Source organism: Sapajus apella, unplaced genomic scaffold (assembly GCF_009761245.1).
Source record: "Sapajus apella isolate SASKATOON/1434 unplaced genomic scaffold, GSC_monkey_1.0 scaffold88, whole genome shotgun sequence".
Classification (NCBI taxonomy): domain Eukaryota; kingdom Metazoa; phylum Chordata; class Mammalia; order Primates; family Cebidae; genus Sapajus; species Sapajus apella.
The window spans coordinates 7,044,032-7,067,368 of NW_022437028.1; the positions used below are offsets into that span (position 1 = coordinate 7,044,032).

The 23,337-nt window shown below is 47.2% G+C and overlaps 2 protein-coding genes across 16 annotated transcripts in view; both read right to left on the minus strand.

The window, feature by feature from the left end:
• CUX1 (cut like homeobox 1) overlaps positions 1 to 23,337 on the minus strand; it is a 470,808-nt gene that overhangs the window by 239,739 nt on the left and 207,732 nt on the right. For all 15 annotated transcript variants that reach the window (XM_032255085.1, XM_032255084.1, XM_032255083.1 and 12 more), the window contains one exon: positions 17,487 to 17,534. In XM_032255085.1, the coding sequence (XP_032110976.1) occupies positions 17,487 to 17,534 (48 nt within the window). The remainder of the gene's footprint in view (positions 1 to 17,486; positions 17,535 to 23,337) is intronic.
• LOC116534589 (40S ribosomal protein S27-like) lies at positions 8,323 to 8,768 on the minus strand. The gene has a single exon (XM_032255087.1). The coding sequence runs from the start codon at positions 8,627 to 8,629 to the stop codon at positions 8,378 to 8,380; it is 252 nt and encodes an 83-aa protein (XP_032110978.1). The 5' UTR covers positions 8,630 to 8,768; the 3' UTR covers positions 8,323 to 8,377.

The following is a 23,337-nucleotide window of genomic DNA, read 5'->3' on the forward strand; positions in this document are numbered from 1 at the left end:
CAAAAAAGGGAAGTGAAATGGGTAAGCCCTGGGGCTTCCTGGGGTGCCAGCTCTGCCCAGACTCCCATAGGGGCTGACATCGGTCTATCACAAGGGACTTCAGTTTCCTTACCTGCAACCCACTGGTCTCTTCAGCCTCAGATTCTAAGTCAACTTCGCCACAACATCATTTTCCTAAGTTATTCCAGGGTTCTTGGAGCTTTCTCTCGTCTATTTCAGTTCAGTTCAGCTCAATTCAGCAAACATTTCCCAAGCACCTACTACAATCCCAGGCACTGGGAGATCCAGAAACCCCATGCACCTTTCCTTGGCAGCCTGAGCTCCAGACCCAGAGCCCGTGTTCAGGAGCCATGTAGGCAGCGGGGTCCCTGGTGCGGGTCCCCCGGCGGAGACGCCAAGTGACAGCTGGGAGGGGTGCTCAAGTTCGATCTGTAAACATTCAAGAAATCTACCAGCGGTTACCGAGAGGATGTTAAAAATAATTCTCCACTGAAAATATTAGATTTGCTCTGGATTGTTCATTACATACAATGGTTTAATAGGACTTTTATTGAATAGCTGCAGAACTCTGGGCTGAAATCAATTTGCCCTCCACGTGGAATTTTGATGTCTGCTGTTGACTTCTACAACATGGAGCAATTTGTAATCGCTCGGGCTCGCCGTTGTTTTCAAAGCTCCTGCTATATCACAAGCATTTATTTCTGACCACAAAATTACATTTATTCAACAGAAAGCAGCTCCGGGTCTTTAAGAGGTTAACTTCTGGAGTGCTTGGCCGCGCTCCAGCCCGCATTGGAGGGGGTGCGCGGGCGCGGTGGCACCCGGCAGTGGCGGCAGCGTCGGGCGGGCGGCCGTGATTAATAGACTGCTGAGAGCGCCCCTTTCCACAGGCGCACGGCTCCTGCCCCTGCTTCCATAGATCATGGACTTAGCCTCAACATATCTGACTGAAATTGAATTTGGCTTCTCTCTCAACTGTTCATTTCCTATGTTATGCAAGGTTAGATCCCTTTCTGCATGAGCAGAACCAAACCAGCTGCAGCTCTGGAGGAGAAAATGTGCTTTCAATTATGCAGCTGGCCTGAATGCCGAGCCGCCGTCGGACGGTTCCCTAATTGAGCCATCATGGCTCGAACATACAGGGAGACACTGTGTGTGTCAGGCTTGCGGGTTCTGCCGTAAGATAATGACAGTACAGCAGCCACATCACCACGGTGACTGCCATGGCTGCCACCACTGTCACCTCCACCGCCGCAGAAGGCCCAAGAGCCTGCAGACAGCCATGCTAGGTGAGAAGGAAGTTCCCCACCCAGCAAGGGATAAGGGCAGCGGCTGTGTTACGGTCCCTGGGAAGCCTCGCTGTGTCCTCCAGCCAGAACGCGTCACCCTGTCCTCAGAGAGCCTGGCGTGCTCCACAGTTGCCTGTTTGGCCCCAAACCCACAGGAGACCCAGACAGCCTCTCCCTACTCCCAGCAGGGCACTGACCTATTTCTCCTGCGGGCGTCTAGGAACTGGAGTAGAGGCTTGCACGCAGTGCTCGGTAGGCACTCATTCACAAGAAGGCAAGGTTCGGCGAAGAATGTTTTACATAACCAGTTCCGTGAGGCAAACAATAAAGTATCTAGGACAAGATACAGGCCCTCAAAGGGTGTTCAATCTCATAGAAAAGTGGGCTGGAAAGAGAGGGAACGTTATCAAGGCAATAACAAGAAAACGAGCACCCTGAAAATGGGCTAAGGTGGCCGGGTGTGGTGGCTCACACCTGTAATCCCAGCACTTTGGGAGGCTGAGGTGGGCAGATCACTTGAGGTCAGAAGTTTGGGAGCACCCTGGCCAACAGGGTGAAACCTCGTCTCTACTAAAAATATAAAAATTAGCCAGGTGTGGTGGCACACGCCTGTAATCCCTGCTACTCGGGAGGCTGAGGCAGGAAAACTGTTAGAACCCAGGAGGTGGAGGTTGCAGTGAGCTGAGGTCACCAGCTGCACTCCAGCCTGGGGGACAGAGCAAGACTCTGTCTCAAAACAGGATCTCAAAGGATCCCCAAAGAAGACATGAGGCCTGGCACAGTGGCTCACACCTGTAATCTCAAAGCTTTGGGAGGCCGAGCTAGGAGGATCACTTGAGGCCAGGAGTTCAAGGCTACAGTGAGCCGTGATCACAGCACTGCACTCCAGCCTGCTCGACAGAGCGAGACCCTGTCTCACTCTAAACAAAGACACGCAGATGGCCAACGGATATATGACAAGCTGCTCTATCTCATTACATATCTGGGAAATTTGACTCAGAACCAAATTTGAGCTATCACCTGGTACCTGTTAGAAGGGCTATTGCCAAAAAGACCCATGAGTGCTAGTAGACGAGGAAAGGGCAGCCTTGCGCACTGTCGGTGGGAATGTAAATTGGTACAGTCATTACGGGAAACGGTAGGGAGGTTGCCCCCCAAAGTTAATACGATCCAGCAATACCACAAAGGGACTGAAATCAGTATCATGAAGAATTGTCTGCACGCCACGTGCACTCGGCACTATTTACAATAGCCAAGATATGGAGACAGCCTAAGCGTCCAACAACAAACATGTGGGTAAAGAAAAAAAAGAAAACGTGATTTTACATACACACAGTCATCCTTTGGTACACTCGGGGGAGTTGTGCTAGGACCCCTTGTATACCAAAATCTGCACATGCTCAAGGGCCCCCAGTCAAAGGGCACAAATTTTTTTTTTCTTGAGACGGAGTTTCGCTCTTGTTACCCAGGTTGGAGTGCAATGGCGCGATCTCGGCTCACCGCAACCTCCGCCTCCTGGGTTCAGGCAATTCTCCTGCCTCAGCCTCCTGAGTAGCTGGGATTACAGGCACGCACCACCATGCCCAGCTAACTTTTTGTTTTTTTAGTAGAGACGGGGTTTCACCATGTTGACCAGGATGGTCTCGATCTCTTGACCTCGTGATCCACCCGCCTCGGCCTCCCAAAGTGCTGGGATTACAGGCTTGAGCCACCGCGCCTGGCAGGGTACAAATTTTTAAGTAAGAAAAGGTTTTGGGGACCTAAGGTACAGCATGGTGACCATAGTTAATAATATTGTAATCATCTATATGACATTTGCTAAGGCAGTAGATCTCAAGTGTTCTCAAGACAGAGAGACACACACACACACCCCCCGACACACACCTGTGAGCTAATGGGTATGTTGTCAGTGTGATTGTGGAAATCACTTTGTAATGTATGCACGTACGAAAACATCACACTGGGCTGGGTGTGGTGGCTCACACCTGTAATCCCAGCATTTTGGGAGGCCAAGGTGGGAGGATTGCTTGAGGTCAGGAGTTCAAGACTAGCCTGACCAAAGTGGTGAAACCCCGTCTTTACTAAAAATACAAAAATTAGCCAGGTATGGTGGCATGTGTCCACAGTCCCAGCTAATCGGGAGGCTAAGGCAGGAGAATTGCTTGAACCCAGGAGGTGGAGGTTGCAGTGAGCTGAGATCATGCTGCTGGAGTTCAAGACCAGCCTGGGCAACATAGCCAGACTTTGGCTTTACAAAAATTGAAAAAATATAAAATGAACTGGGCCAGGCACCTGTAGTCCCAACTCCTCAAGAGGCTGAAAGCAGGAAGATTACTTGAGCCTGGGAGGTCGAGGCTGCAGTGAGTCTGATTGTGCCACTGCACTCCTGCCTGGGTGACAGAGGGATATCCCATCTCAAAAAATTAAAACCCAGGCCGGGCATGGTGGCTCACACCTGCAACCCCAGCACTTTGCCAGGATGAGGCGGCTGGATCACAAGGTAAGGAGTTCAAGAATAGCCTGACCAAGATGGTGAAACCTCATCTCTACTAAAAACACAAAAATGAGCTAGGCACGGTGGCAGGCACCTGTAATCCCAGCTACTCAGGAGGCTGAGGCAGGAGAATTACTTGAACTCAGGAGGCGGAGGTTGCAGTGAGCTGAGATCGGGCCACTGCACTCCAGCCTGGATGACAGAGTAAGACTCCATCTCAAAAATACCTCCCAAACCATCACGTTATACACCATAAATATGTACAACTTTTCTTTCTTAATGATACTTTCATAAAGCTGAGGATAAAAAAGAGAGAAAAAATTAGAAACAGGTTGAGGTAGTCAGGAAGGCGATCAAAGGAGACAGACTTTTGGTCCAGCCCTAAAGGATGGAAGTGAGTTTTATAGGTAGGGAACAGCAAAAGCCTCCTAACAATAACAGAGGCTTCAGGAAACCAAAAAGTATGTTCAGGCGACTTATAATACACAGTCCAGTTCAGCCTGAGTCGAAGTCCAGGACTTTGAAGCTGGAAAAATATTTCAAAGCCAAGTCATGGAGCTCCTAACACAGCAATCTAAGGGGCTTGAGTGGGCAGAGAGTCACAGAACTTGTCACCAGGAGAAAGGCCTCTTTCATGGAACGGAGCCCTGTGGTTCCTACAACTAGCACTGCGTGAGAATCAGAGGTGGACTTTAAAAATGTACAGATTCTGCAGTTCCACCCATGCCTTCTACACCAGAATGTCAGGGTAGGGGCCTGGGGAGCTGGATTTCTGCAAACACGAGCAGTTCTCATGGAGCCAGTGAAAGCACTGGTCTGACCCAGCTGCAGCTCTGGGAACCACTGATCTGGTTCAACCTTCTCTAATCTTATTTCAAACCCACGACACTTAACGAAGTACTAGGCAAGTACAGGCAATGTGGGGACAGAAATAGGTGCAAAGACACACACACGCACACATACTCACATATACACTCAGACACACACACACACACACACACACACACACAGAGCCTAACACACACATATACACAGACACACATACAGCCTAACATACACTCACATATATACTCAAACGCATACACACACAGCCTAATACACACACAGCCTAATACACACATATACACTCAGACACACACATACACAGCCTAACACACTCACATATACACTCACACACATACACACACAGCCTAACACACACACATACACACACACACAGCCTAACACACATATATACTCAGACACACATACACACAGCCTAACACACACACATACATTCAGACACACATACACACACACACCCCCATACTTACACACACATTCTCTACCTTCTACGTTTTAGAAGCATAAGGCCTTAGTAAGTAAACTCCAAGGGCAGAATGTCTTCAGGCCCAAAACCAAAAGGGAGAGAGAGTGCCAAATTCTAACCACTAGGCGGATCACTTGTGGTCAGGAGTTCGAGATCAGCTTGGCAAACATGGCAAAACCCCGTCTCTCCTAAAAACACAAAAAAGTAGCTGGGCATGGTGGTGTGCGCCTGTAATCCCAGCTACTCGGGAGGCTAAAGCAAGAGAATTGCTTGAACCCGGAAGGCAGAGGTTGCAGTGAGCCAAGATTGCGCCATTGCATGCAGCCTGGGTGTCACAGAGAGATTCCATCTCAAAACAAACAAGCAAACAAACAAACAAACAAACAAACAGAATGGATAAGAGGCCGGGCGCGGTGGCTCACGCCCGTAATCCCAACACTTTGGGAGGCCGAGGCGGGTGGATCACGAGGTCAAGAGATTGAGACCATCCTGGTCAACATGGTGAAACCCCGTCTCTACTAAAAATACAAACAATCAGCTGGGCATGGTGGAGCGTGCCTGTAATCCCAGCTACTCAGGAGGCTGAGGCAGGAGAATTGCCTGAACCCATGAGGCGGAGGTTGCGGTGAGCCGAGATCGCGCCATTGCAACTCCAGCCTGGGTAACAAGAGCGAAACTCCGTCTCAAAAAAAAAAAAAAAAAAAAAAAAGAAAAGAATGGATAAGAGATGATGATCTCCCAGTCTCCCTGGCAGGTGGTCATCCGGCCCTTGCTCGAATACTCCCAGGAATGGGAAACTCACTACCTTAGACAGCAGCTCATCCTATTTTTTGTTTTTGGAGACAGAGTCTCGCTGTGTTGTCCAGGCTGGAGTGCAGTGGTGTGACCTTGGCTCACTGCAACCTTCACCTCCTGGGTAAAAGTGATTTTCCTGCCTCAGCCTCCCAAGTAGCTGGGACTACAGGCACCTGCCATCATGCCTGGCTAATTTCTTTTGTATTTTTAGATGAGACAGGGTTTCACTATGTTGGCCAGGCTGGTCTTGAACTCCTGACCTCATGATCCCCCCCAGCTTTGCCTCCCAAAGTGCTGGGATTACAGGTGTGAGCCACCTCACTCAGCCAGCTCATCCTATTTTTGAACAGATCCACATTGCTGAAAAACATCCTCTTCTGTTCTGCTGGTGATAGTCAGCAGCTATCACTGCTGCTCCGGTGAGTCTGATGGGGTTTCAGAGCTATGGAGCTCTTGGAGGAGGATCTGGTTCACCCGCTCATTTTACAGATGAGCAAAGTTGGCCAGAAGGAGGCCCCGAGACTCACCCAAGGTCACAGAAGTGGTGGGCAGCAGCGCTTGGACCAGCTTCCTGTGAAATGTCCTTTGGAGCGAACCACATGGACACCCTGGCTTTATTTAGCAATGGCCTTTAGATCCGAATGCTTAAATATGTTACAGCTCAACAGATATGGGCTGCAAGATGGGCAGCCGACTCGTAGTCACTTTTAACTCATTCATAGCCTGTTGTTCTAATTCACTCAACTTTCTCTATTTCCCCTATTATGTAATTAGAATCTGTCAAATCGTACTGCTGGTGCCCATGGGGAATTTACTTCCTACTGTACCCCTTTGAAAGGGTCTAGTCCAAAAGGGAGACCAAAGGGTCTCCTACAAAGAGGCCTAAGGCTTCTGCCTACAAGGCCCTGGCCAAGACCCAGGCCCTACTAACTTCCTTGGTATTGCTCCCTGCGCCAGGCAAGCTCATCCCTGCAGAGCTCTGACACTTGCTCCCCGCATCTTCCTGACGTTCTTTCCCAGCTCCGAGTACAACTGGTTCTCCTTGCTTCTTCCCTCTGATGTCCCGTCATCCTCCCAGGAGAGGCCTCCCTGGATGACTGACTGAAGAAGCCACTGCTACCTCCTCCTGCTCTACCCAGACACCTAGTGTGTCTCTCTCGCAGTGCCTGGCACCGTCTAACATTGCCTTTTGTGTTTATGATCAGTTTCCCTTCATTACAATAGCAGGGTCCTAGCGGACTGTATTCAATGCGACATCTTTAGCTACTGTTTGGTCCATAGCTGAAGCAGGAGCCTCCTGAAAAGGCTGTGTTGAATGAAGACCAGACAGTGAAACCTAGGATCCAAGAGCATGTCCTGCACGTGGCTCTGAACGCGGCCAGTGTACTGCATGCAAAGGAGACATCCAGCGCAAAGGGAAGTTTCAGATCATTCCTTGGTCCCTCCCTCAGGCCATGTCAGTGGGTGATACTGTGATGAAATTCACAGTTAACCTGGGCCCCACTCCTTCCAATGATGCAGATCGTAGTTGTTACAAAGCGCATGGACGCAGTGATAGATGTACACAGGAGACAATGCACCAAGCTCCAGAATTTATCTAGGAGGGGCTGGTTAGAAGGGAAGGGAACTTCAGGCAGGGTTTGCAGAGCACTTTTGCAAGATGAACATCAATTGTCTGTTTGCCTGTTTGTTTTTAAAAGAGATGGGGTCTCGCTCTGTTGCCCAGGCTGGAGTGCCATAGTGTGATCATAGCTCACTGTAGCCTCAACCTCCTGGGCTCAAATGAACCTCCCACCTCAACCTCCGAAGTAGCTGGGACTACAGGTGTGTGATACCACGCTTGGCTAAGTTTTGCATTTTTTTGTAGAGATGGGGTTTCACTATGTTGCCCATGCTAGTCTGGAGCTCCTAGGTTCAAGTGATCCATCTGCCTCCGCCTCTCAAAGTGTCAATCAAAGACTGGGGAGGTTGGCTGAGATCAGGGAGGGGCTGAAGGCATGGCTTCCTCCCCTGAAGCAGTATCAGAGCGCACCAACGTTAGAGAACACTTCTGGGTAGCCAGATGGCCCCAGGATCGAGGCCCAGTCCTGCCATTATGACCTGTGTGACCTGGGGTCCTCTCTCAGGCTCAGTGCTTTCATCTGTTAAGATGAGGTTGATGCTTCCATCTACTCAACCAATCAACACTTATTTAGTACTCGTGAAGGAGAGGCCCTGGGTATACAGAGCTCGTAACTTTCAGTAAATAAATCCATATGCTTTTCTATGATTCATCCTTTGCTGCAACAAAGTGTTATCATAATTCTTTCTCCTGTTGATGGCCACTTGGGTTGTTTTCACATGTTAACTATTTTCAAAATTTCTGAACTGGTTTTCTAGGGCCAACAAGTTTATTTATTTATTTATTTAATTTTCTTTTCTTTCTTTTTTTTTTAAATCCAAAATGTGTTTATTGAGATGGTTTCCTACTCATCTTGATTCAGAGTGCTTTTAGGGCTGCTTCCTCCTGAAAGAACATCCTTCTGTAAGCCTCACTTTTCCTCCTGCAGGCTGGCAGAGGACAGCAGAGCAGCCAACACATAGAACTACTGTTTGTGCATGGCTGAAGACCGTGGTGATTTTATAGCATCCTGGGCATTTCACATCCATGAAGCAGGAATTGGGGCACTGCACCAGGCATTTCTTGTGTTTCCTCTTCTCCTCTTCCGGAGAGGAATGAAGGAGATCCTTTGCGAGAGGCATGTTCTCGTGGGTAGGTCGTCACCGCCGGAAAGGTGTTTATTTAATTTTGAGATAGACTCTGGCTCTGTCCCTTAGGCTAGGATGCAGTGGTGCCATCAAAGCTCACTGCAGGATCATCTGAGGGTTTGAGACCAGCCTTGCCAACATGGTAAAACCCTGTCTCTACTAAAAATACAAAAATTAGCTGGGCGTGGTGGTTGGAGCCTGTAATCCCAGCTACTCAGGAAGACAAGGCAGGAGAATCACTCGAACCTGGGAGGCAGACGTTGCAGTGAGCCGAGATGGTGCCACTGCACTCCAGCTGGGGTGACAGATCGAGATTCTGTCTCAAAAAAAAAAAAAAAAAATCTTGTTTGGATTTTTACTGGAACTACAAAGACTGACACTGTGATCAATTTGGAGAAAACTGACTGCTTCAATAGCAGTGAAAATTTCTCTCCTTGTATACTTTGTTTCCATGTAAATCTCGTTTAATATCCTCCGATATAAACGTTACGTCTTTCTCCAGAAAGGTTTCCATTGTATTGTTACATCTATTTCTAGGTATTGTTTTTTTCTTTCTTTTCTTTAGTGTCACTATCTCCAGTAGCATCCTTTTTAAAAATTGCATTTTAAGTTAGCTGCTGATAGAGAGCTATATAATTACTTTTGTGCATTGATTTTTTATCTAGTAACCTATTTAAATAATTGAGACTCACTTGAAAAATGACAGTTTGATTTTTTTTGAGACAGAGTTTCGCTCTTGTTACCCAGGCTGGAGTGCAATGGCTCAATCTCGGCTCACCACAACCTCCACCTCCTGGGTTCAAGCAATTCTCCTGCCTCAGCCTCCCGAGTAGCAGGGACTGCAGGTGCACACCACCATGCCCAGCTAATTTTTGTATTTTTAGTAGAGACGGGGTTTCACCATGTTGACCAGGATGGTCTTGATCTCTTGACCTCGTGATCTACCCGCCTTGGCCTTCCAAAGTGCTGGGATTACAGGCTTGAGCCACTGCACCTGGCTTTTTAATATTTTAAATTAAAAAAATTGTTTTCGACAGTTTGATTTCTTCTGTTGCAATACTTATGCTGGATCTACAACAGGGTTACATCCCAATAAACTCACTGTAGGTTGAAAACACTGTAGTCAAAAATGCATTTAATAAACTAAGCTAGCAAACATCATAGCTGAGCCTAGCCTACTTTAAATATATTCAGAACACTTATATTAGCCTATAGTTGGGGAAAATTATCCAATACAAGCCTTTTTGTTGTTGTTGAGACAGAGTCTTGCTCTGTCACCAGGCTGGAGTGCAGTGGTGCAATCTCGGCTCACTACAACCTCCGCCTCTGGTGTTCAAGGGATTTTCCTGCCTCAGCATCCCGAGTAGCTGGGACTACAGGCGCGTGCCACCATGCCCGACTAATTTTTGTATTTTTAGTAGAGGTGGGGTTTCACCATGTTGGCCAGGCTGGTCTCGATCTCTTTACCTCGTGGTCCACCCACCGTGGCCTCCCAAAGTGCTGGGATTATAGGTGTGAGCCACCGTGCCCAACGACAAAGCCTATTTTATAATAAAGTATTCAACAGCTCATGGAATTCATTGAATACTCTACTGAAAATGAAAAACAGCATGGTTGTATGGGTACTCAAAGCAGAATTTCTCTGCATCATCTTGAAGTTGAGCCACTGAAAGTCAAGAGCTGTCTGCACTTTATTTTCCTTATCTCCTCTGCTAGCTAAGAGTTCCAGCACAATGTAAAGTAGCAACAGTAAGTGTTCTTGTCTTGTTCCTGGTTTCCTGGGAATTTTGTTTTTTAACGCCACTGGATCTGATGATTGATGTATGTTTCTGATAAATACCTTTTACCGGGATAAAAAAAGTTTCCCTGTATTCCTAATTTGTCAGTAGTGGTTTTTTTTTTTTTTTTTGTTACTGTTGTTTTCTGAGACAAAGTCTGGCTCTGTTGCCTAGGCTAAGGTGCAGTGGTGCAATCTTGGCTCACTGTAACCTCCGCCTCCCAGGTTCAAGTGACTCTCCTGCTTCAGCCTCCTGTGTAGCTAGGTTTACAGGCCTGCACCCACCACACCCAGTTAATTTAATTTTTTGTTTTTTGTATTTTTAGTAGAGACAGGGTTTCGCCACATTGGCCAGGCTGCTCTCAAACTCCTGATCACAAGTGATCCACCATACCTGGCCTGTTGTAGTTTTAAATTATGAATGGATTTGAATTTTATCAAAATCTTTTGGTATAACTATTGAATTTTTCCTCCTCCTTTAATCTGCTAATGACGTGGATTTACATTAATAAATTTTGAAAATTTTAAACCAAACAGCAATCTTGGGATATATCAAGCTTCCAAGCTTGACGGATCCTTCTGCGTATTTATTCTATAATAAGACTGACTTTTTTTTTTTTTTTTGAGATGGAGTCTCGCTCTGTTGCCTAGGCTAGAGTGTAGTGGCAAGATCTCAGCTCACTGCAACCTATTCAAGTTTTCTATTTCTTCTTTAATCAGCTTTGGTAGCTGCAGAATTCTAAAACGTTTTCGGTTTCAGGATTTATTGGCGTAAAGTTGCTTATATCTTTTTAATCTCTGGCAGCAGCTGCGGTATCATCCCCAATTTTATTCCTGACATTGTTTGTCTTAATTAGTACAGTGGTTTGTCAATTGCAGTGGTATTTTTCTTTTTTGTTTTCTGAGACACAGTCTCACTCTATCGCCAGGCTGGAGCGCAATGGCACGATCTTGGCTCACTGAAACCTCCGCCTCCTAGGTTCAAGCAATTCCCCTGCCTCAGCATGAGTAGCTGGGATTACAGGTGTGTGCCACCATGCCCAGCTAATTTTTGTGTTTTTAGTAGAGATGAGGTTTCACCACGTTGGCCAGGATGGTCTTGCTCTCTTGACCTCATGATCTGCCTGCCTTGTCATCCCAAAGGGCTGGGATTACAGGCGTGAGCCACTGTGCCAGCCCTGCAGTGGTATTTTCAAACAAACAACTTTTGGAATGTTTCTCTCTTGGCTCTTTGTTTTCTTTTACATTCATATCTGTTCTTAATATATTTACTATTATTATATCTATCATTTACTTCATTCTATTTGAACTTATTCTGTTGTATATTTATTTAATAGAGATGGAATCTTGCTATGTTGGCCAGGCTGATCTTGAACTCCTGGCCTCAGATGACTCTCCTGCCTTGGCCTCCCACAGTGGTGGGACTGCAGGTGTGGGCCAGCACATGAGCCGACTGTACTTTTTCTTTTCTTTTCTTTTTCTTTTTTTGAGATGGAGTTTTGCTCTTGTTGCCCAGGCTGGAGTGCAGTGGCATGATCTCGGCTCACTGCAACCTCTGCCTCCCAGGTTCAAGTGACTCTCCTGCCTCAGCCTCCTGAGTAGCTGGGATTATAGGCATGCACCATCAGGCCCAGCTAACTTTTTGTATTTTTAGTAGAGACGGGTTTTCACCATGTTGGTCATGGTGGTCTTGAACTCCTGACTTTGTAAGCCACCCGCCTCGGCCACCCAAAGTGCTGGGATTACAGGTGTGAACCATAGCATCTGGCCGCCTATTGCACTTTTATAAAGCTAATGTTTAGTGCATATATTGTTAGTCTTTCATTTCTTCTCTAATAGGAGCATACAAATTCTTTCCTTCCTTCCTTCTTTCTTTTTTTTTTTTTTTTTTTTTTTTTTTTTTTTTTTTTTTTGTGTTGTGAGGGAGTCTCACTCTGGTGCCCCAGGCTGGGCTGCAGTGGCGCGATCTCGGCTCACTGCAATCTCCACCTCCGGGGTTCAAGCGATTCTCCTGCCTCAGCCTCCTGAGTAGCTGGGATTACAGGTGCGTGACACCACGCCCCGCTGATTTTCTGTATTTTTAGCAGAGACGGGGTTTCACCATGTTGGCTAGGATGGTCTCAATGTCCTGACCCCACGATCTGCCCGACTTGGTCTCCCAAAGTTTTGGGATTACAGGCATGAGCCACCGTGCCTGGATGAGCACTCAAGTTATTTTTTTAAGAGGATTTTCCTCCCTGAGGACTCTTGCTCACCTACTACCAAGAAGTTCTCTGAGCCAGCCCCTCAACCCCTCAACCTTCCGCACCACGACCCTCCTTAGGAAGAGAAGCAAGGATTGGCCAGACAGGTGGGAGGACGGCATTTTTCTAGAGGACGTGCGTATGACTTTACTGAACGGATTGTCTAAATTATGGCTGGACTAGAATAAGCTTTAAATTTGACTGAATATTAAGGGTACGCTTCCCTCATACCACCCATCAATTTGCTGGGCTTGTGAAACACCCAAAATAGGTATCGTGATCAATAAATCGATAATAAATAACTAATTTCAGTGTGAGTTACATTTTATGATTTTGTTATAAATAACTACAAGTAATCATTTCACTATAATATTTCAAAATTTATTTACTTTTTTTTTTTTTTTGAGATGGAGTCTCGCTCTGTCACTCAGGCTGGAGTGATCTTGGTTTACTGCAACCCCCACCTCCCGGGTTCAAGCAATTTTCCTTCCTTAAGCCTCCTGAGTAGCTGTGATTACAGGCACACGTCACCATGCCCAGCTAACTTTTGTATTTTTGGTAGAGACAGGGTTTCACCATGTTGGCCAGGCTGGTCTGAAACTCCTGACCTTAGGCGATCCACTCACCTCAGCCTCCCAGAGTGCTGGGATTACAGGCGTGAGCCTGAGACAGGGTTTCACTCTATTGACCAGGCTGGTCTCGATTTCCTGGGCTCTAGCGATTTTCTTGCCTTGTCCTCCCAAAGTGCTGGGATTACAGGCATGATCACCTTTTTAATAGCAACACATCATAATGAAAGTAAAATATTTTTAAAACCACTTCCAGGCCAGGCGTAGTGGCCCATGCCTGTAATCCCAGCCCTTTGGGAGGCCGAGGCATGTGGATCACTGGGGCTCAGGAGTTCGAGTCCAGCCTGGCCAACATGGTGAAATTCCCTGCCTCTCACAAAAAAAAAAAAATTTAGCCAGGCGTGGTGGCATGCGCCTGTGGTTCTGGCTACTTGGGAGGTTGAGGTGGGAGAATTGCTTGACCCTGGGAGGCAGGCTCTCCACCGAGTGACAGAGCCAGGTCCCATCTCAAAAAAAAAAAAAAAAAAAAAAAAAAAAATCAGCACAAATTATTTAATATAAATGTAGCATTTCGGAAGGAATGATGCTGGGAGTGTCTAAGATTTAATGTGTGACATGAGGACTGTAGTAAACGTAGTTGCAACATGAGGGATTTCTGCTGAATGACATCTTAGCTGCTCTTGCCATACACGAGAAACAGTAACTACAGGAGATGACGCATATGTTAATTGGCTTCCCTCTAAACCATTTTACTGTCTGTTATGTATCCCATGGCATCACGTTGTATACCTTAAGTATAGATCATATATTTTAAAATATGATAATTAGCAGAGGCTTGATAAATATTAATTAATGGTGCTAAAAAATTACCTTTTTATGTGTATTCAAAATCCCTGTTAATTTTATTTATTTATTGTTTTCAAATGGCCTTTAAAAGAAAAAATAGGCAAATGGAAGCTTAGCCTAGATGTTTCTTGGGTATTTCGAATTTAAGATATCAGGAATCTAACCCGTTATCCTACTGAGAGTATGGGCTAATCTATAAGATAATTAGCTAAGATTCTTAAAAAAGAAAATCAGGGCGGGCGTAGTGGCTCGTATCTGTAATCCCAGCACTTTGGGAGGCTGAGTCAGGCAGATCATATGACGTCAGAAGGTTGAGACCATCCTGGTCAACACAGTGAAACCTCGTCTCTACTAAAAATATAAAAATTAGCTGGGCGTGGGGGTGGGCACCTGTCGTCCCAGCTACTAGGAGGCTGAGGGATGAGAATCGCTTGAAATGGGGAGGTGGAGATTGCAGTGAGCCGAGATTGCACCACTTCACTCCAGCCTGGGGGACAGAGTGCGACCCTGTCTAGAAAACAAAACAAAATAAATTAAAAATGAAGGAGATGGAGAGGATGTACCACATCAAAGGAGATGGTGGAGGGGCTGGGTACAGTGGCTCATGTCTGTAATCAGGGCATTTTGGGAGGCCAAGGTGGGAGGATGGCTTAAGCCCGGGACATCCAGACAAGCCTGGGTAACATATTGAAACACCGTCTCTACTAAAAGTAAAAGGAAATTAGCCTGACGTGGTGGTGCACACCTATAGTCCCAGCTATTCAAGGTGGGGGGATTGCTAAGGCAAAAGGTGGAGGCTGCAGTGAGCCCTGATAGCACCGTTGCACTGCAGCCTGAGTTACGGAGCAAGACTCTGTTTCAAAAAAAAATTTTTTTAATGGAAAAATATAAAACAGGTGATGAACTGATGGATCTATAGATAGACAGATTTCCAAATGTAATGTGTGAACCCGATTGGACCCCAGTTGTGGGGAGGGCCGTTATCAAAGGCATCTTGGGGATAACTGGAAAAATTTGATTTTGGATCAAATATGAGATGACCTGGAATGATTGTGAATTTTCCCAGGTGTGATATCTGTGGTTATTGCGGTAATGTTGGAAAATGTTCATGTTTCCTTAGCTTCGGGAGCCTCGAATGTGTGTTCGAGGGACACAGTGCCTGCTGTCTGCATCTTACTTCCAAACGCTCAGCAAAGGTGGCGGGCGGGGAGGGAAGTGGGGAGGTCCGTGGGGTGAAATGTTAACGACCGCGGGTCTGGGTGAAGAGCGTACAGTGTTCGCTGTACTCATGTTTCCATTTTTATACAGCTTTGAAATTGTTCAGTAAGAAAGAAAAACAAGCAAACACCGAAAAAGCACACTGAACTCTTTGAGCTGGGGAACTAGGAGAGCAGTGGGTCTCTCAAAAGCTGCTGAACAGGTAATGGTGCAGGTGAGATCAAATGTGGTTAGGTGTCAGGTAACAGTCTCACTCATCAAGTGCGGGCTCGGGGATGCAGTTCTGAGAAAAAGGCCCTGGGATGCGGGTGTCCTGCTGGCTGGACCAAGCTACGTGCATGGGGGGCTGAATGAGGCAGGAAGAACATCATAAGAAGAGACGAGCGCTGTTCTACCCTCTAAAATTTCCAGCCATCACCAACTGCTGTGTCTTCTTTCTACGCTGGTCCCTTTTGATGTCCTGAAATCAGCTTTCTCTGTCTACAATCTCCCCAGCCTCCAGCCTCCTTCGATCACTCAATCCCTGCTCACGCTTCCAGCTGAAGAATTTCCCAAATGGAAGCCCGACTGCTTGCTGTGGAGCTCTGGACCCAGGAACCCAGCCTTCCACATAAGGCCCATGTCACCTGTGTCCCAAGCGAAACCTGCTACATCTCATGGCTGTATCTCTCCTGCCCTTGCCCCACGTGTTCCCTGTGACTTAATAGTTGTAACAAAATAAAATCCCTGCTGGGCATGGTGGCTCCCGCCTGAAATTCCAGCACTTTGGGAGGCCGAAGTAGGTGGATTACCTGAGGTCAGGAGTTCCAGAACAGCCTGGCCAATATGGTGAAACCCCATCTCTATTAAAAACAAAGAACTTAGGCCGGGCGCGGTGGCTCACGCCTGTAATCCCAGCACTTTGGGAGGCCGAGGCAGGTGGATCACGAGGTCAAGAGATCGAGACCATCCTGGTCAACATGGTGAAACCCCGTCTCTACTAAAAATACAAAAAATTAGCTGGGCATGGTGGCGCGTGCCTGTAATCCCAGCTACTCAGGAGGCTGAGGCAGGAGAATTGCCTGAACCCAGGAGGCGGAGGTTGCGGTGAGCCGAGATCGCGCCATTGCACTCCAGCCTGGGTAACAAGAGCGAAACTCCGTCTCAAAAAAAAAAAAAAAACACAGAACTTGGTCGGGCGTGACGGTGCGCACCTGTAATCCCACCTACTCAGGAGGCTGAGACAGGAGACTCGCTTGAACCTGGGAGGTGGAGGTCGCGGTGAGCCAAGATCACGCCACTGCATTCTAGCCTGGGTGACAGGGCAAGACTCTGTCTCAAAAAGAAAAAAAAGAAAAGGAAAAAAGAAATTCCTAAGACTGTACCAATACGGGCTCTTTCAGGGGCTTTGGAAATGTCTCGTTTCATTCTCTCACCAACCTGCTATGATTCCCCATTCTGTTTTCCCAATGGGAGAAGCTAAAGAGGTGAGATTCAATAAATCCGAAACAATAATATAATTTCTGGTTTTCTAAATATCACTGAATCTTTACACAAAGGGCTGGCAAGGCGTGTCACCTGCTCGGAGCCCCAGTCCCCTCCATAGCTGCTGTTCCCACTAATAAGTAGCCAGTGTGGATGTCCCAGGTGACTTGCCACCCACATGCCGTCTGCCAGATGGCTCAGTCCTTCTCTGGAAGGATCCGTTAGAAACCACTTCCTTCTACCAGCCCAGACCTGCTCCTCGTGGCTTCTGCCTGATGCTCTGTTTCAAGCCTACAATCAAGCAGCATCCCTTTGCCGCTGCCAGCCTATCACCAAAGCGCTGCACTCATGGTACACACTCATGGCAGTGGTAGCCCCAGACCAGCTTAGCTCTAGGAATGAGGCGACTTCCCAGAGGGGACGCATGGGCTCCTAAAGGCCATGGCGCAAACAACCTGCCCGTTGCAACCACACAGGGCGCTTCTGCTCGGAATCCACCACACCTCTGTATATTCTGAGAACAGGTTCCTTTTCCAGGAGGGCTTTCACCAAGGACCCAATGGAAAACCACATCACAGAGCGCAAAATCTGCATGGCACTGGGTCGGAGCAGCTGGGAAGGCACCATCTATCTGGGCAGTCCCTTCTGTCCAGAGTGTTTCTTCGACGTAAGTACAGACAGACCGGTTAGCCGCGCAGGGTGACTCAGGATAGAAAATGAACAGAAAAGCTTACCTCTCCTTGGAAGCTCTTCAGCAGCGGCGCTACCTGCTTGCGCAAATCCTGGAGCAGGAGGCAGAGGTCAGGAAGCAGCCATTCGAGGAGGAGAAAAAAGGGAAACATCGGTTAAGGCCTCCTAAAAAACAGCGTGGCAGTCAGTGCTGATTATCTGTCATTCTCTAAAGCAAGCCTGGGACCTTGCCCATTCCTGCACTCCTAAAACACAAATAACACCAACTGGTGCTCCAGGATTTAAACTTATTTAAGAGTACAACGAGGTGGTCCATTTTTATTGTCGTCATTGTTTGAGAAGGAGTCTCATTCTGTCGACCAGGCTGGAGGGCAGTGGCACAATCCTGACTCACTGCAACCTCTGCCTCCCGGACTAGAGCCATCCTTCCATCTCAGGCACCTAAGTAGCTGAGACTGCAGGGGTATGACACCACGCTTGGCTAATTTTTGTATTTTTTTTTTTTGTAGAGATGGGTTTCATCATGTTGCTCAGGCTAGGGTCAAACTCCTAGGCTTAAGAGACCCACCCATCTTAGCATCCCAAAGTGCTGGGATTACAGGCGTGAGCCACCCCACCCGGCCTACAACGATATTTTATTTCTACTAAGTCCTGGTCACATACACCTCATTTTCGACGTGCTACAGACTAAAGCTTCTGCTGTTAGTCTAAATGAGATAATTTGCTTAGAATAAAATAGACTACAATGGGGGTTTGACTGCTGTTCCTATCTGAAATTGACCTGGGCCACTGCGCTGCATTTTAGCTGCTTTGTTTTTTTTTTTTTTTTTTTTTTTTTTGTTTTTTGAGACGGAGTCTCACTCTGTCACCCAGGCTGGAGTGCAGTGGTGTGATCTCAGCTCACTGCAACCTCTGCCTCCTAGGTTCCAGAGATTCTCTCACCTCAGCCTCCCAAGTAGCTGGGATTACAGGCGCCCACCACCACACCCGGCTGATTTTTGTAGATACAAGGTTTCCCCATGTTGACTAGGCTGGTCTGGTATCAAATTCCTGATCTCAGGTGGTCTGCCTGCCTTGGCCTCCCAAAGTGCTGGGATTACAGGCATGAGCCACCGTGCCCCCCCTGCAGCTGCCATTTCAATGCACTGTTAGTGGAAGATACAGCCTGTTTTGAATCCACGTCTGACAGAGTCACAATAAATTTTATCCCAAGCCACCAGTGCTCATTTTTAAACACCAGGACATCCAATAGGTGAGTGTGTATGATCTCTTTCAGAGCATTTTATTCAAAATGAAGTAACAAGAAAGTGCTTCAAATACTTTGAAAAGACTTGTCTAAGATAATATGTTATTTTACTGAAAGTTTAGGCATTGAAACTTTTTTTTTTTTTTTTTAAGATGGAGTCTTGCTCTGTGGCCCAGGCTAGAGTGCAGTGGTGTGATCTTGGCTCACTGCAACCTCCTCCGCCTCCTAGGTTCAAGTGATTCTCCTGCCTCAGCCTCCCGAGTAGCTGGGACTACAGGTCCCTACCACCACACCCAGCTAATTTTTGTATTTTTAGTAGAGACAGGGTTTTACCATGTTGGCAAGGCTGGTCTCAAACTCCTGACCTCAGGTGATCCGCCCACCTCAGCCTCCTTAAGTGTGGGGATTACAGTTGTAAGCCATTGTGCCCAGCCCACATTTTGGTTCCTGAGGCCTTCTGAGAATCTGAGGACAGCTATTGGCCTTGCCCTCAGAAATAAAACTGCAAATTATTTTATCAGAGCCTTCCTAAGTAAGACCTATCTCAAGACCCCAGGTAAGGAAGTCTTATTCTCTACCAACACATATAGCCATATATGGTTTATATTTAAATATAGATTAATTAAAATTAAATAAATTTGGAAAATTCAGTTTCCCAGTTACCCTCGCCACATTTCAAGGATTTGGAAGCCACTTGGAGCTGATGGCTCCTGCTTCAAACCATGCAGATACAGAACTTTTCCATCATCGCACAGGGACCTACAGGACAGACTGTATCACAAGTTTTTGTTTTTTTGAGACAGGATCTTGCTCTGTCACCCAGGTTAGAGTGCAGTGGTGTGATCAGAGCTCACTGCAGCCTCAACCTCCTGGATCCAAGCAATCCTCCTGCCTCAGCCTCCTGAGTAGCTGAAACTACAGGCACACACCATCATGCCTTGCTAATTTTCTTATTTTTTTTTTTGTGGAGACAAGGGTTTTGCTATGTTGTCCAGGCTGGTCTTGAACTCCTGGACTCAAGTGATCCACCTGTCTTGACCTCCCAAAGTGCTGGGATTATAGGTGTGAGCTGCCATGCCTGGCCACTGTACCACAAGTTTTTTGACGAATATCATCAGCCCACATTATTTTGTACTGTGATCCTGTAGAAACATTTGGTCAAGGAGCATTAGAATTTCCCTTTTAACTGTATACTGCTCTAAAGGATGCATTTCTAAACATGCTACTATTATTTCTTCAGAGAAATCAATCCTGTTTCTTCTTCCACTAGATGATTTTCTGTATTTTTACACCAAGTTCAATGAAAAAAAAAAAAAAAATAGGTTTCTTTGCTAATCTCCTTCTTTTTCTTTTTTTTTTTTTTTTTCCCTGAGACAGGGTCTCTCTCTGTCATCTGGACTGGAGTGCAGTGGCACGATCGCGGCTCACTGTAACCTCCACCTCCCAGGTTCAAGGTATCCTTCACCTCAACCCCCAAGGTAGCTGGGACTAGAGGCATGCACCACCATACCCAGCTAGTTTGTATATTTTACGTAGAAACTGGGTTTCACCATGTTGCCCAGGCTGGTCTCAAACTCCCAGGCTCAAGCGACATGGCTGCCTTGGCCTCTCAAAGTGTTTTGGATTACAGGCGTGAGCCACCATGCCCGGCCACCAATCTCTTTCATATAAGTAAGGCTATCTGTGGTCAGCACCAGTAATAGTCCTCCAGAGGTAACCACATCCTAATAGCTAGCACCCGTGAATACGTTAGATTGCAATGGCAAAAGGGGCTTTTGCGGATGGGATTATGTTAGGGATCATGAGTCAGGGGATGACCCGGGATTATCCAGGTGGGTCTGGTGTAATCCCAGTGGTCCTTGTAAGAGAGAGGCAGGAGGCTCAGAGGTCGGAATGCTACCAGAACGCAGGCAGCCCGAGAAGCTGGAAACTGCCAGGAAACCCGGAGCTTCGAATAGGAACACAACTCTGTCTGACACATTGATTCCAGCCTGGGAAATCCCATTTTGGACTCCTGAACTCCAGCATTGTCAGACAATAAATTTCTGTTGTTTGAAGCCACTTGGCATATGGCAGGTTGCGACAGCAGCAACAGGAAGTTAACACACCACCGCATTTCACCCATTGCGCTTTTCAGAAATGTGGAGGGCAAAACAGCACGCAAAGGGAAATGAGGGAAAAGAGGGTGGATGGGGTAAAGACTGATGGAAGAAAGGTTACTGCGTGATCCCAGCAGGGCCCGGGGAAAACCACCACGGGGCCTGGCACACAGTGGGGACTCGAAAAGACATGGAATGGATGCCAAGGGAATGAATGAAAGGACAGATATGGACGGGCTTGGTGGCTCACACCTGTAATCCCAGCACTTTGGGAGGCCGAGGCAAGTGGATCACCTGAGGTCAGGAGTTCGAGACCAGCCTGGCCAGCATGGCAAAGCTCTGTCTTTTCTAAAAACGCAAAAGTTAGCTGGGTGTGGTGGTGCATGCCTGTAGTCCCAGCCTTACTCAGGAGGCTGAGGTGGATTACTTAAACCCCAGAGGCAGAGGTTGCAGTGGGCTGAGATTGCACCACTGCCCTCTAGCCTGGGTGACAGGCTATGACTCTGGCTCAAAAATAAATAAATAAATAAATAAAAATAAAAATAAAAAAAGGCTTAATAAGGGTCCAGATTCAGAGGGGAAAGAGACAAGGCAGATGAGGTTATGGAATGAGAAAGCTGGTGGGGCTGAGGTGTGAGATCACAGCAGAGAAATGGAAGCGGGCAGAGCTTGATGAAGGAGGGCAGGGGGCTGGGGTGCAGGGGCCATGCTAAGCCCTGAACGGCAGTGCACCTTACCAGTCCTGCCTCCCCGGGTTGGCCCCAACCCTGCCAACCTGGCACAGGGCCAGCCTCACACAATCACCAGCTCTGAGAAGTACAGGAGATGATATAATCATTTCTATATTCTATTACAGCATTCCAGAAAGGCAGAAGCGGAAGGGCTATGCCTTTCATAATGTCCTTAAATAAAGCACACTCCTCTCACCCCATCCATGTAGTTTTTCCCCTTTTGAGCATATTCACTCTCCTAACAGACCTACTAAAATAACCTTTTTGATATTAAAGCTGAATGTGTGTTTGTACACATACTCACGCACACACACATATTTAAAGACAGTTGAAGAGGGAAAAACCACTATATATTCACACGTATCATACACCAACTGATATATATGTACTTCAAGCCGCCAGCCAAAAATCACTCATTCTAATTTCATCTTTGGCAGTTTGAGAAATTCCTGATCCAATTTTGCTGCCTGCAAATATTATTCAGTTTTGTGCTAAACTAAGAACACAGATACAAAGATGTTCCATTCCGGCCAGGCGCGGTGGCTCACTCCTATAATTCCAGCACATTGGGAGGCTAAGGTGGGAGGATTGCTTGAGCCGAGGAGTTCGAGACCAGCCTGGGCAATACAGCGCCTGTAGTCCCAGCTGCTCCGGAGGCTGAGGCGGGAGAATCCCTTGGACCCGGGGTGGGAGTAGGGGGTTGAGGCCGCAGTGGGCCAAGATCGAGCCATCATACTCCAGCTTGGGCAACAGAGACTCTGTCTCAAAAAAAGATGCTCAATTCTGACCCACAGGATTCTCCATTGTCCGTGAGCAAGGACATGATATGATTGACTATCTTTCTAGGACAGCTGCTGTCTGGACAGCATCAGAAAATGCAGACTCTGCCACTTACTGGTCCTCAGGCACACCCATGCAATCCTTCTTTGTGGTCATAAACTGGAAAAAGTGGGGCTCAGGTTGGTCAAAACCACAGTGGAATGAATGATAACGAGGCGGTGAACACATGTTTAAAAACTCTTTTTTGCCGGGCGCGGTGGCTCACACCTGTAATCCCAGCACTTTGGGAGGCCGAGGCGGGTGGATCACGAGGTCAAGAGATCGAGACCATCCTGGTCAACATGGTGAAACCCCGTCTCTACTAAAAATAGAAAACATTAGCTGGGCATGGTGGCGCGTGCCTGTAGTCCCGGCTACTCAGGAGGCTGAGGCAGGAGAATTGCTTGAACCCAGGAGGCGGAGGTTGCGGTGAGCCAAGATCGCGCCATTGCACTCCAGCCTGGGTAACAAGAGCGAAACTCCGTCTCAAAAAACAAACAAACAAAAAAAAAAAAACAAAAAAAAAAATTTTTTTTTTTTGACACGGAGTCTCACTCTGTCGCCTAGGCTGGAGTGCAGTGATGTGATCTCAGCTCACTCCAATGTCCACCTCCCAGTTTCAAGCAATTCTCCTGCCTCAGCCTCCCAAGCAGCTGGGATTACAGGTGCGAGCCACCCGCCGTGCTAATTTTTGTATTTTTAGTAGAGACGGGGCTTCACCATGTTGGCCAGGGTGGTCTTGAACTCCTGACCTCAAGTAATTTGCCCACCTCAGCCTCCCAAAGTGCAGGGATTACAGGCTTGGGCCACCCGACCTGATAATTTTAAAACTTAATTACTTAGAGTTACACACTTAATTCAGTTACAGGTTTGTCAGTGATGTTTCCACCTTGCTTCCATCCCATCCCACCTATTGAGCAAAAAGCAACACACATCTTAATACACAGAGAGCGATGTCCTTGAGATAATTCCTATCAGATGTCTGTGGGCGAAAGCCAAA

Coding starts and splice junctions, on each gene's coding strand:
- LOC116534589 (XM_032255087.1), bottom strand. CDS start 8,629: ATGCCTCTCGCAAAGGATCTCCTTCATTCCTCTCCGGAAGAGGAGAAG.